Source organism: Ranitomeya imitator, chromosome 3 (genome assembly GCF_032444005.1).
Source record: "Ranitomeya imitator isolate aRanImi1 chromosome 3, aRanImi1.pri, whole genome shotgun sequence".
Taxonomy (NCBI): domain Eukaryota; kingdom Metazoa; phylum Chordata; class Amphibia; order Anura; family Dendrobatidae; genus Ranitomeya; species Ranitomeya imitator.
This window is the reverse complement of record NC_091284.1, coordinates 223823999-223841098: the sequence shown is the minus strand read 5'-3', so window position 1 is coordinate 223841098 and position 17100 is coordinate 223823999. Positions and strand designations below refer to the sequence as shown.

At 41.0% G+C, this 17100-nt stretch overlaps 1 protein-coding gene across 10 annotated transcripts in view; it reads left to right on the top strand.

Moving 5' to 3' along the window:
- The window catches only part of PLEKHA6 (pleckstrin homology domain containing A6), a 234861-nt gene extending 217848 nt beyond the window's left edge, over positions 1 to 17013 (top strand). For 7 of the 10 annotated variants that reach the window (XM_069756182.1, XM_069756183.1, XM_069756187.1 and 4 more), the window contains 10 exons: positions 222 to 361; positions 3626 to 3766; positions 5059 to 5188; positions 5271 to 5380; positions 6210 to 6392; positions 6497 to 6661; positions 7114 to 7247; positions 9904 to 10046; positions 11515 to 11671; positions 13245 to 17013. In XM_069756182.1, the coding sequence (XP_069612283.1) occupies positions 222 to 361; positions 3626 to 3766; positions 5059 to 5188; positions 5271 to 5380; positions 6210 to 6392; positions 6497 to 6661; positions 7114 to 7247; positions 9904 to 10046; positions 11515 to 11663 (1295 nt within the window). In that variant the 3' untranslated portion in view covers positions 11664 to 11671; positions 13245 to 17013. The remainder of the gene's footprint in view (positions 1 to 221; positions 362 to 3625; positions 3767 to 5058; positions 5189 to 5270; positions 5381 to 6209; positions 6393 to 6496; positions 6662 to 7113; positions 7248 to 9903; positions 10047 to 11514; positions 11672 to 13244) is intronic. The other 3 variants (XM_069756190.1, XM_069756189.1, XM_069756185.1) reach the window with 2 other exon arrangements.
- Positions 17014 to 17100: the final 87 nt, after the last annotated feature.

The window sequence follows — 17100 nt, the reverse complement described above, 5'->3', positions numbered from 1 at the left end:
GGATAGTTTCCACCACCGACATTTCACAGAACTGCACACACGGCTTTAATAGAGCAGCGAGTGTCTGGTTCATCTGCCCTTGGCTTGAGCAGTACCAGCATACTGTCTGGTTCCCTCTAAAGAATTAGTAGTCACATTACCAATGATAAGATTGCGTATTTACACGTTCCCTCTACATGTCCTTACTTTTTTCCGTCATTGATCTGTGTCCTCTCCTATAGTAGTTGCAGGGCCTTCAACAACATTTACCTCTAATAGTCCCGCCAGCCCATTGAGCTCCGCCAGTCTCACCAGCCCCCTCAGCCCATTCTCTCTCATCTCAGGATCTCAGGGATCGCCTACTAAGCATACTACAAGTGAAGTAAGTGAATTTATTTAATATTTTATACCTGTGCTAATCATTTAGCAGGACCTGCTGCTGTTCATGGCCTTCACCCCCAGAGGGCAGCACAGAGTTACTATTACAGCACCTGTGTGTTCTCTCCAATGCTATGTCATCCTTTCCTATATGACATTGGACCATTCGCCTAGTTAATTCAGACTGATCCCATGTATTTCATTGCTAATTATTTCAGCGGGAACTCATTTCTTAAATATATGAGTGTATCAGGGAAAATGAAGTCTTGATTTATATCAGTAGTGCAGATGTAAACTCTTGTAGCAATTTAACCCTCTCATATACTTTACATGTAACCTTTTTTTTTTAGATCTGTGCTTGCTGACAGTGAATAGAAACATTTGTTCTTTACATTGAGAGGCTAAACCCATTCATTAGATTAGACCCATCTCGTAATTATAGGAGTCCTCAACAAAGGAGGGGAAGAAACTGATCTTAAAGGTATGTGCACACGACAGGATTTTCTAGCAGAAATTTCCTGACAAAAACCGGACATTTCTGCCAGAAATCCGCATGCGTTTTTTTTTTGCGTTTTTTCCCAATGCATAGAATAGCGGTAAAAACGTGAAAAATCCGCAAAATTAATGAACATGCTGCTTTTTTTACCGCAATGCGTTTTTTTTTTGCGGAAAAAAAACGCATCATGTGCACAAAAATTGCAGAATGCATTCTAAATGATAGGATGCATATGTCTGCAGTTTGTAATGCGTTTTTATCGCGAAAAAACTTGAAAAAAAACGTGAAAAAACCTGAACGTGTGCACATACCCTAAATGCCCAGTCCTTTGTTTATCTCTGGAGATAAGCTGACCTAGGGGTGGCCGAGACAAAGATTCTAGGCAGAGATAAAAGTGTTATATATAATGGAATGTGTAAAGGTACCGTCACATCTAGCGACGCTGCAGCGATCTAGACAACGATCCCGATCGCTGCAGCGTCGCTGTGTGGTTGCTGGAGAGCTGTCACACAGACAGCTCTCCAGCGACCAACTATGCAAAGTCCCCTGGTCACCAGGGTAAACATCGGGTTACTAAGAGCAGGGCCGCGCTTAGTAACCCGATGTTTACCCTGGTTACCAGAGTAAACGTAAAAAAACAAACACTACATACTTACCTTCCGGTGTCTGTCCTCCGGCGCTGTGCTTTCCTGCACTGACTGTGACCGCCAGCCGTAAAGCACAGCGGTGACGTCACCACTGTAATCTGCTTTACGGCCGGCCGGCGCTTCCACAGTGCAGAGAAGCAGAGCGCCGGAGGACAGACACCGGAATGTAAGTATGTAGTGTTTGTTTTTTTTTACGTTTACGCTGGTAACCAGGGTAAACATCGGGCTACTAAGCGCGGCCCTGCGCTTAGTAACCCGATGTTTACCCTGGTTACCAGTTTAGACATCGCTGAATCTGCGTCACACACGCCGATTCAGCGATGTCTGCGAGAGATCCAGCGACAAAATAAAGTTCTGGAAATTCTGCTCCGACCAACAATGTCACAGCAGGATCCAGATCGCTGCTGCGTGTCAAACACAACAATATCGATAGCCAGGACGCTGCAACGTCACGGATCGCTAGCGATGTCGTTGTGAAGTTGGTCAGTGTGAAGGTACCTTAAGTCTAATTTCAAACCTGGCATCTTAAAGGGAAGTTATCAGAAAATTACCTATTGATTAAATCAGGTTTCTGTGTTACATGTATTTTTTACAAATGTTCTTGGCAATTTTTTAGACTTTCTTCCTGTCCTTTTAAGAATGGTACTCATCAAGACTCTATGTTATCAGAGGCCGGATTACAGGCAGCACCTCTATTTAGAGCTGGTAACACAAAATCCACCAATCACAATAGGAGATATCACAGCTGACCCTGCACCGCCCCACCCCCTCTTCATAATGACCTTGGCATGGGTAGACACTTCAATACAAAAGACAGGGTCAGGGTCTGACCATTGTGACTAATGTACATGTGTTGTTTCCTGAAACACAAGGAAGTATAAGTCTAAGAAAGTCCCTGTGTCCAATCCAGTGTGAAAATTTTAAGATTTACATTTTTATTTTTTAATATAGTTTGTGATATGTAAAACAAAAAAAATATTGCAAACATGTTTTTTTTTAATACATGTAACACAAAACCTGATTTAAGCAATTGCTCATTTTCTGAAGATGATTTCCTTTTAACAATACCAGCAGCTTTGTATAGGGGGTTGGACCAAAAATATTTTTAAACTCTGAATGTAAACAGTGTTCTACTTACTGACAACTAATAATTGTGGAAAAATGTGTATCACAAAGGAAAATTCAATACTTCTCATTAACCTAAAATTTGGGGTTAGTCTTGCTTGATACAGCAGAAATGAGTGGGGCAGGACTAACCCTTTAAAGGGAATCTGTCAGTAGGACCAATCCTCCTAAGCTGTCTATATTGTCATATAGGTGACAGAAAATTGAATAAAATGGTCCCCTGATATATGCAATCCGATGTTTTATTCCTGAGAAATCCAAGTTTTTTCAATATGTGAATGAGCTGTTAAGATCTATGGGCCGGAATCAAATATCCTTGATAATCTGCCTCCAGAGATTATTGTAAATGAAAGGGGGGTGAGCCATGTAGATCAGGAGGACAGACGGTCAGTCATTGGATTACAGATATGAAGGTATCATTTTATTCATTTTTTATGACCTCCATGTCTGTATACAGTGTTGGACTGGGGTGCCAAGGGCCCACCAGTAACACTGACTTAGGGGGCCCATTTGCATACAAATATCACACTACCCTCGTTCACAAATTTACCTATATCTCTATATAATAATAAACTGAATAGTTTGATTAATGAATGATGAGATGCTGCTTTTTTCTGTACAGAGTGAAACAAGTGAATTATGCCAAGTACTGCCCATACGGTGTGGTTGGGGCCCAGATCTGCACAGGGGCCCACCGAGGGATTCCCCTGTTACCCTATGGGCCAGTCCGAGCCTGTCCGTTTAGGCAGCTTAGCAGTGCTAATCCTGCTGACAGATTCTCTTTAAGCTTTATTTATATGTGACTGAATTCTTCCCTCTCGTTGTTTACTATTTCCAAATCCAAAATGATTTCTGCAATTGCTCTTTCTTATATAAAACCATTCACCGGTGAACCTGTTTCCTGCTATATCTTTCTTTTGCCTTTTTATCAATATTTCCTGCTCTTTTTCCCCTACCCCAACCCTGGCTGCTAATGCTTTCTGGCTTCCTCTCTGCTCAGGACTCGGGCCCCCCTCGGCCCCCTCTCCCTCTTTCGTACACCCCCCTGGATTCTCCTCCAGCTGTCCCTCCACCCCCAGGGGAGGGCCGCTTCCAGCCGTGGCCTTACCCTATCTCTCCCTGCTGGCCACATCACAGTGAGGTAACTAGAGGCAATGGAGGGTAACAATGGGGATTGTTTAAGGTGCATGTCATAATGCAAAGAAGACACCTTCACGTTTATTCAGTGGACTAGAATCCACAAGAAAATTGTTCCTCCACGCACAGAAATCCACGCAACAGCAGGTAGAAGCCATGCTAGCGTGGAGTGACGCATATTACAGTGACATGACGTGTTTCCTAACATCACTAAACATTATTCACACGACTTACTGAAAGAATACCTCCATATTCCATATCTTTCAAGGGGTGTTTCGCCCTAGAAAATACAATCTGCCTTTTCACAGAAACCGTTCCACTCTTGATCACGTGACACATTTAATGGACAAGTGTGTCACAGTTCCTGGAAAAAAAGTGAAACGAAACATAATTTTCTCACTTTTTTTTCTGCAATGCAATATTTTACCCTTACTGTTAATGGGGTTGTATATTATTAATAAATAAAGCTCATGTTCGCGTCTTCTCCATATAGCCAGCAGTGAAAGCAATGGCTGCTCTCGTTTTGGTTGCCATGACTAGGTCCAGGAAATGTATGTACATTACCACTCCTGAGTATGCCCTTAAAGGGAATGTTTATTCATGACTTTGCTAGCTAATTGGAGAGCAGACTAATGGAAGAGACCGAGACCCTCATTGTAGCGATGTGTCACTTACTGGGCTGCTTGCTGTAGATTTGATAAAATAACTTTTATCAGCAGGAGATTGTCACTAGAGGACCAGTAAATCGGGATGAGTGGACCCAGAACTGTACCCGAACTTGAACCTGAACCCCACAGAAATGAATGGTGACCCAAACTTTGCTGCTAAAACACCTCCAATCTATAAATTGTTATACATTTCTGAAGGTTTATATTATAATTTTTTTTTTGTGAACAAAGAGCTTTGTTAATTAAAAAATATATGACCCCTTTTAAGAATTGATTTTGTGAACAGTGTCACAAAATTGTCAAAATCCCCTCGTGTGTATGTGCTAGTTTGTGATAGTAATTTACAATCAACATTTTAGTTTTCTTTTAGGTTTTATTTTGAAGCTGCTTTTCAGAAAATAACAGGAAGGTTTTTTTTCTATAGTATTTTATATATGTAGAATTTGTCCACTCACCTGTACAAATGCTTTTTTAAGTGTCTAGTGACAAATAGTGACGGAAGCTATGCAAATTTGTGACTGTCCAATAATTTTTTTTAAAATTCTCCCTATTTTTTTTTCTTACTTTTTATTTTTTTTCACATCACTCACAAATATTTGTAATTTTAATGTCCGATACATTTTTGTAGCTGAAGCCAAGTTTGGAGTCCTACAAGAGAGAGTCACCTCTCCTCTCAACATCTCTCCCCAATGAAGGAGTCAGTTCCATGCAGACAAAACCAGACCCAGAGAATGAGAAGCAACAGGCCATCAATAAAGGTGAAAAACTTCTATTCACCATGACTTAGCAATGCACAGCCATTTGGTAGGATTCTCTTATTTATTAGCTCTGTTTTTTTAGTTGGAATTGTCCCTCCACGAACGAAGTCCCCCAGTGAAGAAGGATCAATGCCAAAACCAACAGTGGTGAGACGAGGGGGAAGCCATGCGCCAAATGGACAAATCTCACGGGTAAGACCAAAATTAATTGACTTTTTTATATTTATGTGTTTACGCCATTGCTCTACCACTGGGTGTGAATAATTTTACCTAATCTTGAGGGCATTGGATAAAGGATTACCGTACTCTGTTTATCACCCTCCTATACACTACTGCTTCTCTTAACCAAATGTTCATGTATTTTCAAGCATCAAAAAAAAGGAGAAGGCCACTGCCATTCACCTCTGGCAGTGACTTATTTCCCTTGAAAACAAGAGGATCAACTTTAACTGCCAGATCTTTCTTTCAAGTCATTTGTCAGGGGAGAGATTAAATCATTTGTTAGATTGACTGTCCTGTCAAATTTTACAGATTTGGCCAACTTTCATCTAGTGTGTATGGGGGCCATCACCAGGTCAAAAATGTGAATATTTTGCTCCTATTTCATTCTCGTTGCTTACCTGAGTAATTATTACTTCTTCTTTTTTTTAAATCCGACATACGGTTGCGGAGATATGGGCTTTTCTGTATTCAGGGCTAGTTTTTAAGATTTTTGGCAATGGGCTCTGGCTCATATAATTCCCATGGGTGTGTCTTTAGGCTGTGTTGTATTATTACCCTGTGAGGAACGCCCCCCTTGGTAAAGACCATAAAAAGTAGTGCAAAATAAAAAGGCCCGTATCTATGGAACTGTATGTCAGATTTAAAAAATAAAAAATGGACAACTAAAGGAAGCAGCGGGAATCAAATATGAAACTAAAATATGAGCAAAAGATGACGACTTTTGAACTGGCGACAGGTCTTCTTTAAGTTGTTCTGAGTGAAATATACCTTATTGCTAAAATATTTACTTGTTTGATAGGAACGACCAAAGAGTGCCCTGTTTCCCAGTGAGGTGAAGTCTAAAATGAGCGTAGAGGAACAGATCGATCGCATGAAGCGCCATCAGAGCGGCTCGATGAAAGAAAAGAGGCGAAGTCTTCAGCTCCCATCTGGACAGCAGACAGACCCCAGTACTCCAAAACCAGCGAGCGCATACCGAGTGGTGAGTCACGCCTAACTTACCTAGTTCTGCCAAAACAAATTCGTTTTCCACCTCTATGGGAAGCTCATTGGCATCAATCACAACACATCACTCCTTGGTGCCAGGTGCGGAGACATCGTAGCATTCATGAGGTGGACATCTCAGACCTTGAAGCTGCTATCCGATCCCAAGAGCCCCAAAGATCGTATGAATCCCCTCGAGAAGAAATCGCCCGTCTCCGTAAAATGGAGGTGGACCCTCCGGTCTTTGATGTTGATATCAACAGAGAGGTAACTAACTAAAATACAAACATTAAATGCAGTCCCGTTTCTTTAACTCACCTATATAATCCCTACCCCTCTTTTCTTTTGTCCATTTTCCTGCCTCAGTCACTACGTTCCCATCACTTACGTTCTTCTTCTTGTCTCACAACTTATATCTCTTTTTCTGGTTAACCTCTTCCTGTTTGACCAATATAACTGTTCCCCTCTGTGTTTCAGATCAACACACCAGACAAGGTGCCACTCCCTGAATTTTATATCAGATTTTCACACTTTACCATGCACACACGTGTAACATAAACAGCCCCATATGTGTTCCACATATGTTGTATATAAGTCACTATGGTCTCAGTGCATGCCATTGCCAACATGCCACATCTCTGACACATTGTACATCATGCGGAGGCTGCATCATTTGCACTGTATGTATCACATTATGTATGTCCGTCTCTATGTCTCAGCTCTCCACCCCAGACAAGGTGCTCATTCCAGAGCGTTACATTGATATGGAGCCCGTGAGTCCTCTTAGCCCAGAGGAGCTGCAAGAGAAGCAGAGGAAGGTGGAACGGATAAAAACACTTATCGCCAAATCAAGGTTGGACATATTTAGTCAAATCTACCTTTTATATTCATTTACTATTTTATTCTATGGACATTAGAGATATTTTTTTTCTGAAATGCTTTTATTAGGTATTTTAAATTATTTTTTTTTTACTGAACCACTTTTCCAGTTTACAAGAGTAAAACCACATAGACTGAAAAAAACAACCTTCCAAAGAAGAAAAACCCCAACCTGGAGCACTCCCCCATCATGTGCATTAAAGGTGTTTATCTTGGCATATGTATTGATGACCCATCCTTAGGTCCAGATTTTGAACTGAGCTTCTGATTTCCGGTCCTTTAAAAGTGTAGCGGCCACAGTACTGGTTCTGGATTATTATGCAGTTTATACCGTAGTCAGTGCCAGTTTAGACAGAGTGGGGCCCTTGTCCAAAGGTTAAAGATAGGCTCTAAATACTAACATATTTCACCATCACACACTCAAACATTTAGGTTGCATTTAGATGCACTGAGTTCAGACTGGTAAATGAGCGCGACAATTCTGAAGTCGTTCGACGCTTGTTTCCCCGCCTCTTTACATTGGCTGAGGAAGAATGATGTTCACAGAACGATCACTAGCAGATAAGTCTGTCCTCTGTCTCCATGCAGTATAATTTTATCATTCTCATTGTATTCTGGAGATGCTATGTACTGTGACTCATAGAAGCTGCAGAAGCCAATGGTTGAACATTTTTAATAAAACTTTTTAACCAAAATGCTTTTTTTAAGCAAATATAAATGCATTCCAGTTAAAAACTGAACCTCAAAGTGTCCATAGAATGTCTAAAATATTTTATCTATTTTTCTATTGTAAAGTATCATAGAATGTTATAGTTGGAAGGGACCTCCTATCTGTAGGATTTATTATAGGGGAGAATGTTGAGAGATATTCAACTGATAACAGCGACAGCAGGCGGCGACTGATTTGACTATTACTCCCATCAGCCTACAGCTGCTGCCGCTGACAACAGTGAGAGCAGGCGGTCGCTGATGGGATTATTCATCATCTACCGCATGCTATGTAAACAAATAAATAGATTTTAAAAAACGGCGTGGGTTCCCCTGTATTTTTGATAACCAGCCAGGCAAAACTGACAGCTGCAAGCTCAAACCCTCAGCTGTCAGCGTTAGCCAGGCTAGTTATCATGACAACCAGCCTTGCTAGAGCAGACAGCTGGGGACTGGTATTCTCTGGCTGGTAAGGGTCCATGGATATTGCCCTCCCCTCAGCCTAAAAATAGCAGCCCACAGCTGACCAAGAAAAGGCACATTGATTAGATGCGCCAATTCTGGCGCTTTGCCCGGGTCTTCCCACTTGCCCTGTGGCGGTGGTAAGTGGGGTTCATATTTGTAGGGTTGATGTCACCTTTGTATTGTCCGGTGACATCAATTCCACGGCTTAATAGTGGAGAGGAGTCTATAAGACACCGGTCCATTACTAATCCTATAGTTGTATTGTAAATAAGCACACAGCAAGTATAAAGTGTTTTATTTGAAATACAAACAAAACACACTTTTCCATTTTTATTTAAAACTAACAAACACAGTTATACTCACGCAACGCCCATTCAATTGAAGCCAACATCTCCTGTAATAAAAAAACAACAAAAAAAAAACAACAATATCTCTCACCTGTCCGATGTTTTATTCCACTCCATAATCCATGTCTGGGGATAAATAGTTTTTAACCTGAACGGTGCTGATCACCGGCAGAGTAGGGGAGAATGATAAGAGTGGTCTTCAGCACCCGACACCGTGGAACAGCGTTAAACGCTCCCCTGCTTTCCAGGTACTGGTACATGTCACACTGATGAAACACGGATGTCATCTGTGTGCGGGATGATTTGTAGCCTGTGCTGCTGTGACATGTCAGCATATTTTGCCCACAGACACACGGTCCGTGGAAACACACTGACATGTGCACAGACTCATTCACTTGAAAGGGTCTACATGTGTAAATGTCTCCGATTCGTGTGAAAACTGTCACCACACGTACAGGAGACACTGACGTGTGAAACAGGCCTATGGCATGTTCATAGCTAATAAACCTGTTTTCTTTCTTAAAATAAATATAACAAAATGACAATGCATTAAAGAAGTTTTCTTCCTACATTTACTTTTATGAAAGCAATGTAATGGTAAAAGATGAGGAATGCTTTATCTGAAATCCAATCAAGTTTCATTGTCCCCTAAACAGAAGACCTAACTAATATAAAAGTGATTTTTTTGGCCAGGAAAATCTTTGTCAGCTCTCATAAGCCGTCTATATGTGCAAGCAGGTCATAGAAAGTTGAATAAAATGATTACTTGATATCTGCAAAATGATGTTTTATTAACATTTTTGAAAATCTGTAAATTAACTTTTAAGAGCTATTGGCTAGGCATAGATCTCGCTGAGAATCTGCCTCCAGGGTTTATTTTAAATGAAACGGGGTGTTACTAGTGTGAGACATGTAACGACTGACAGTCTGCTCTCCTAATGTACATGTTTCACACTGGTAACTCCCCTTTCATTTAAAATAAGTTCTGGAGGCAGATTATATCGTCCTTTAAATTAATCTGGACACGGTGTTGGAAAAAACTAAAGACTGACCTGAGCGCTCGATCTTACTTTTTCATGTGTTAAAATGTCTTCTCTGTCCATTCCTAAGTTTGCAGAATGTTATTCCTTTAAGTGACTCTGAGATGGAGTTGCCTCCAGATCCTGAATCTCAGCTTCAGGAGCAGGAGAAGCGCATTGAGCTGTCCTGCGCTCTGGCAGCGGAAGCCTCTCGTCGTGGCCGCCTCCTGTCTGGTAAGCAATGCCGCACTTCTCCACAAGAGCAGTAATTCATCAGATCACAAGAATTACAATGATGCTGTAAGGACACGGATAAAATAATGCTACTTAGGGCAGCTCAAACTGTGAAGAGCGTGGGGACAGATGGAAAGTCTTCTTTAGAGCCGGCCTAAATGTCGTTCTTTAGATGAATAATACATTGATAAATCATAGACATGAGTCGCAGTCATACTGAAGTGTGAATATTTATTATAGATTGCTTCAGATGTGTTCAAATGCTGCATGTGGCTTTATTAAACCAGCCTCTACATTCAGCCGCAAGCGGAACAATGTACCGTAATAAGACTTTTATACGGACGGAGAGGGTGAGATGGTGACACAGGCCGCTGGCTTTCATTTCTTTATCACGAGCCTGGCCTGGAGATGTTCCTGAGTATCCTTCTTCTCCAAAATAGCTTTCCCTTTGTTACAGACGTGGTCTCATTATCTCTCAAGAACTCGGGTGACGAGGAGACCTTCTGGTATCAGCTGCAGCAACTTTGGCTGTAATTTTTTTTTCCTATAGAATGGCACAAACCCTTGAGTAAAACTGGAAACATTGCTGAAATAGTTCTGATTTGCGGAAAATTATTTTTTTGCAGATGGGTTTCGTTAAAAATGTTGCACCGTCCTCCTTTCACAGGCTCATTGTTTCCCTGAACATTTACCTTTAATGTGGTCTGAGAGGAGCACAGAACGAGACCGACAGAATGATGGTAGCTCTCATCTGAATGATCTCACTGACAGATTCTCAGTGAACTCATTCTGCAGCCTGCAGAGGCTCTGGACGGCATGTGGTGCAAAATATTTTATTAAACCCAATGGAAAAAATATTTTTTAGGCTTAACCGAAGTAGAGCAATAAATTGTCCCCAGTCTCTTAAAGTAGCGTCCAAGTACAAAAGTATTTGATCTCTGTTCCAATGATTCATACTTCAGATTTGTAGAGTGACTGACGGAGACCTTAGTCACTACAGTCGTAGATGTGTCTGGAATCTTCTCATTTTCTATGAAAGAAGTGATGACTAATAATAATAATATTACTCATTACCATTTGATAAGATTAAAGCAGCTGAGTCTCCCTCAGTACTTGTCATATAATAATCTTCTCTAATCAAGTGTCTTGTTGGATCACATTATGCTTCTGCTTAATGATCGCACCCTTTGTGTTATTTATCTAACCATTTCCTATAACATGACCTGCAGAGAACATTTCAGTGGTAATTGTAGGAAATAGATGCTTGGGAAGTGTCACTTGGTTACTTCCCGGCAATAAGACGTACCTTATTATCGTCACTGTCTGTCGTTCTGGCATCTTGTTCTGGTAGGTTTTTTGTGAATAGAGCATAAGATGTCAATTCCCGTTTTTCCTAGCCTAGAGATAAATACATGCATTAACCCCTCCATGCCCGCCGCACCATCTCATTCTCATTTTCTGTTTCCAGCTATGTGTGCCACCCCGAGCCCCCCTACGTCTCCCACGTCCCCAGCTCCTCAGACCCTCCCCTCCTCTCCTGAGCACTCGGCTCTAGGGGGCGGCAGCACCAGCAGCGACAGCGCGGGGGAATACGGGCCGAACATCATGTGTGTCTGAGCCACAGTGTAAGAAGCTACTTCCCCTTCATGTATGTCTCCGACGGCTATTAAACAAAAAACAGGGCTGAAAGCGTTTTGAAAATCGATTTAAGAAGCACGGTTTATAGTTTCGGAGATCAGCAAATAGGTCGGCAGTGTATGCAGGACTGGTTCACTGTCTTATGGTAGATGATAGCAATCCATTAAGGCTAGTACAAGATATTAAGGACTAAACGTGAAATGGACAGTGGTTCTGGCAAATGGTCAGGTGTCAGTGGTGGCCTTGTATTCTACATAGATCAGATGTATCATGAGCGCAGTATAGAGCTGATATGTAAGTACTGATGTGAGCAGTTATAATCCGCTTATAGCAGGGAAGAATATAGCACATTAGCATTATTGTAAGAGACTGGCACACCAGGGAGCTGTAGGATTCTCAAGGGGGACACGAGTCTACTACAACGTATGGACCCATAGATTCAGCAGCAGACAACTCCATTTTTAGTTAGCTTTGGAGCCAATAACTTTCCATTCAGATCTATATTTAATGAGTTAGAGGAGTTTTAATATCTAAGGACAATCTGTAGAGTAGGTCATCAATATAAGATCATGGGGGTCCGACTACTAAAACTACCTTGATTAGGTAATTGAGGGGGTATCAGGGCACGAGAAGCTGCACAGCTCTGTGCCCACAATGTATGGAGCTGTATAACTTAAGGTGCAGCTTCTTCAAAAAGCTGATCGATGAAGATGAAAAAAGGGAGTCATTATATTCTATATACATGACTCGATTCTCACTGCCCTGGTCCGGGGTCCATATTGTATTTCACTTCTGTGCCCGGCATGCTCAGCCAGGCAGCCTGTGCACCTCTTGCTCTCACTTGGCGCTGCTACATGATGAAGTTGAGTGAGGTCTAGTCAATAGACTTCACTCCATGCCATAGCATTCTCAGTCCGGCATCCCGGGTGCTAGTACTTGCAATATCATAAAGCAAGTCATGACATTGTGGTCATACGATATTACGCACTTACATCGTGATGTGGCAGATTATACACTACAGGTGCCGGGTGCAGAAGTGAACACTACCCTGGTGCCGCTGACATGGAGCACCAATATAGAAGCTGGACCAGGGCAGCTCAAAGCTTTTTGCTCAACTCTGTACATGACCGATCCTAGGGATGGGCCATCATTATTACAGTTGTGTAAAACCCCTTTACATCTTAACCAGTTGATGATCAGCCCTATATGTGCTACCAATTGAAGAAACTGAGGCAGAACTCTGGTTGCTGTGAACGAGACAATTTAGAGCATTTTCTAATCGAGACCCACTGGGTTTAATTTTTATAAATCATACGTTTGTCGCAGTCCACATAATAAACTAAACCGCAGTACAATATTAATACACTGTATGAATATGTCATGAAGAAATGAACATTTCCCTATGCCTCTGTAAATTTCTTCTCCATCATTACTTATCCCTATTGTACGATGACCTTTACATTTTTCTCTCCTTCCTTACCTTCTCTCCTAACTATTTATTCTCTTCTTTTCTCCTATCTCACAAATTCAGTAACTCTTTTCTTCCCGTTTTTCCTACAGCTCAGGCAGCCACCGCGGCAAGGTTACACAGAGCCTAGTTGTAATATAGGCATAGCTTCCACCGCTCCCACCTGATGCCAGAAGATGTCTCCAGTTCTCCTCTCCACGCTCAATAGAACCATAGAGGCAGTGAAGAGAAGACCACGGAACGGGAGATGCATTGCGGCATTTACGCAAAAAGCAGTTTTTACCAATTTGGTAAATGGCTAATCTAACCATTGCAGAATATTCTGATATATTTAATGACATATCCAAGAATCTGCAAGAGAATCACCAGAATCTGCTAGAAGAATTTAGCACCGTCATGGTGGTCACCATATCTCCTTAGGAAGTCGCTTATGAAGGACTGTAGCACCAAAATCATCCGTGAAATGACTGATCTTTATCATTCAGTTAACTTAATGGTTTATCTAATGATCATTTTTGGCAATGAACGCCTGCAGCATCCCTCCAAGCTTAAGCTGCATTTTCTTTTTAAAGCAATAACCACCTCTAAATAGCATTCCCTTAGCCCTTCAGCTATATCCTATGTATATATATATATCGTGCCAGGGTAATGCCTACCTGCCACAGTCCTTTTGCAAAGTGTACAAAACATATCGTTCTCTATATATAGCTATATAAATATATATATATATATTTTACTTTATTATAAAGAATATTTATTGTATGTATATAATTATGGGACATATTGCTTGTATAGGTTAGGACCGCTACAGACTAATGGGCCCTATGTTATTTCAGAAGTCATGGCACCAGGCACTGAGTGGACCAGGCACTGACTCCGATACCACTGCATCCCAATTCATTGCCTGACAAAGTCTGTGGACCTTTTTTTTTATTATTATTATTATTATTATTTTTTAGCTGATGTCTAATAAATTTAGCTTTATGGAATTAAAATTAGAAAATGAACTGTAAAACGTGAGCAAAACCGAATTCTTTGGCACTTGGGCTAGAAAAAAAAATCAACTTTATATGCTTTTCCAAAATATCCTTCTGAACTTTTCATATTACTCTTACATTTGTACAGTGTCAACCTAGAGACTGTTGATGTAGTGGGATCTGGGTAGACGGTTCCTATGATGGTGCTCCGCTGCGGGGATTGGACGCTTGTCGATTCGTATAGTAGAGCGCTCTTTTTGTATGTTCACCCAGCATTGGAAGATTATCGGTCTGTGTATTCCTACTAAACCCCATTACTCGGGGCCCTTTTCAATGTGAACCTCATAAATACACTGATACATTGTTTCCGATATGTAACTGATACCAAGTGGTCATCTGGTCAACCCCCTGATTGTATTGTGTATTCTTACGGGTGATGGGAAAAAAAAAACGTTCCTAACAGAAGAGTGGAAGATGGAACTTGAATGTGTGGGATAGTTTTGTACATACAGACGGGTCTTGTATATGCAGGTTTTAGCCTTGTGTTTTTGTCATAAACGTCTTGTAAATATACCCGAAGGTGCATTGTGGCCTAAAAGGGAAATATTGTTAACAGGATTTTTAATTGAAAATTTCAGCTGTGGCCTTCAAAACTGATAGTCTTATGTGCATGAGATAATGTGTGTGAGATGTAGAGGCTGCTCATGACACGTATGAAAGAAAGATTCCAGTCTTTTCCTAGTTTTACATTCAGGCTTCCCTATAGGACACTCAGAATTGTTTAATAATAATCTATTAATCTTATCTTTCTCTTTTTTTTTAATTGATTACCCTGTGGCAAAACTGTGCATGTTCAGTTACTGGCCAACATTATTACAGATGGAACATTTAAAAAATATGTTTGATCTGCAAAAAAAATGTGCAGATAATAACCACAAAATCAAACCCTGACAGTGTTCAATAAAACATGGTGGTTTTAATTATGCTGGTATCATAAGTTCCAAATTTCACAGTTTTTGTGTTGACCCAATTTCTGGATTGGTCAGGGGTCTTTTGACCTAAACTCAACATCCTTGTATATGCTTATGAGGCTGTTAAAGGGAATCTGCACCAGGTTTTTGCTATGTAATCGAACAACCCCATAATATAGGGGACGAGACCCCAATTCCAGGGATGTGTTACATACTAGGCTTTGTTTTGCTGTTTCCATCCTTATCTTAATAATGTTTTATCAGCAGAAGATTATCACTGCAGGACAACTGGCCTTGTGCCTTCTGGTCCAGCCATAACCCCAGCACTGATTAGCAGCTTTCTGGCAATATACAGCGTACACTGAAAGCTGCTAATCAGTGGTCTAGCGGGCTTACAACATTCTAAACTCTGCTAAACCTGCGACATAGAAAATTCTGACTATCATATCTGCTGCACCCAATACACTAAGTGCTGGAATTAGTGTCTCTGTCCCTACCTCATGCTGCTGTTGGATTACATAGCAAAAACTTGCTGACATATTTCCTGTAAGTTTGGGTTAGAAGACCCATGTCTTATCACAGACCGTAAAATTCACACTTGTGAAACCAGCCCTGGACAGGGCATAGCAGGTAGATGATTCTACTTCCTACTGATGTGTAGGGTGTGTGCCACAAGCTGCGACAATGTAGAAGATACACTAGAAGGCCGGGGTCACACTTGCGAGTGCAATGCGAGAAACTTGCACGAATCTCTCGCAGAAATACCTGGCACTCAGACCAGAGCGTTCAGCTCCATAGAAATCCATGCAGCCGCACGCTCGGGTCCCGAGTGTCAGCGGTAGTGCCGGGTATTGAGGCAAGAGACTCGTGTGAGTTTCTCGCATTGCACTCGCAAGTGTGACCCCGGCCTAACAGTGAATAGAGATTTTACAATGCACACATAGATATCTATAGAACATATGCAAACGTTACATTGTAAATTAATTTTTTTTAGTTTTTTTTTAACTTTTGACTGGAATCTTCCTTTATATAAAATACCCCCATACTGGTATGGTAACAATATACAAAACCTCAGATGTCTACCGTTAAACTAGTCAAAAGTGTTAAAAACATAATAAAAAGATTGGTGGTAGAATCTAACAATGCAGAGAGAGCCACTGTGTGTGACTGAAGGCAGAAGAAAGTGGCCCAAATATTAGGCACTATAAGAACTAATGAACTCACTAAAAGCCATGACATTCAGTGTATATTGGAATTTTAGGGCTCTTTACATTTCCACAATATGGCTGCCTCGTGCTTACATGGCGTTGTCCAGGATTAGGAAAAACGTCTGCTTTCATCTGAAAACAGTGCCACACCTGTCCACAGGTTGTGTATGGTATTGCATCACATCCCAATTCAATTCAGTGGAGCGGAGCTTCAATATCACACATAAACCATGGTCAGATGTGTGCTGTTTATAGCAGAAAGCAATGATGACTTTGCAATTCTGGATGACCTTTTTAATCACACTACTAACAAAACATCTCCCTTTTGTAAATTACTGTGCCTCGTGGTCATCCATAGTAGCATGTCATGCAATAATGGATGCAAGTAGATAGTGGTATACACAAGAAAAAGGAGAACTCGGTATGTGGCAATTGTGTAATTGGAGGGTTTGTGTAGAATAAAGACAACAAAGCCATTTATGCACATGAACATACTATGTAATATCTTTAACCACTGACCCTGTAGTGTGGAGAATCATGTATTCTTGTAACTTTGGTGGTAATGATAACTACGGGAGCAGATTGGGTGACTCAGTATTCATGGATTTTATTTTTGCACTCTATTTTCCATGTCATAATCTGCTTTTAGGTTTGTCTATGTTACTGACTTTACTAGTACTAGAAAATAAAACAAAAAATCTGCAATGTATATTGTGTATGGTATTTGTTGGTACAAAACTGGTAGCACAGTTCTGCACCTTTATCCAGCATTTGCCTCTGAAATAATAAAAT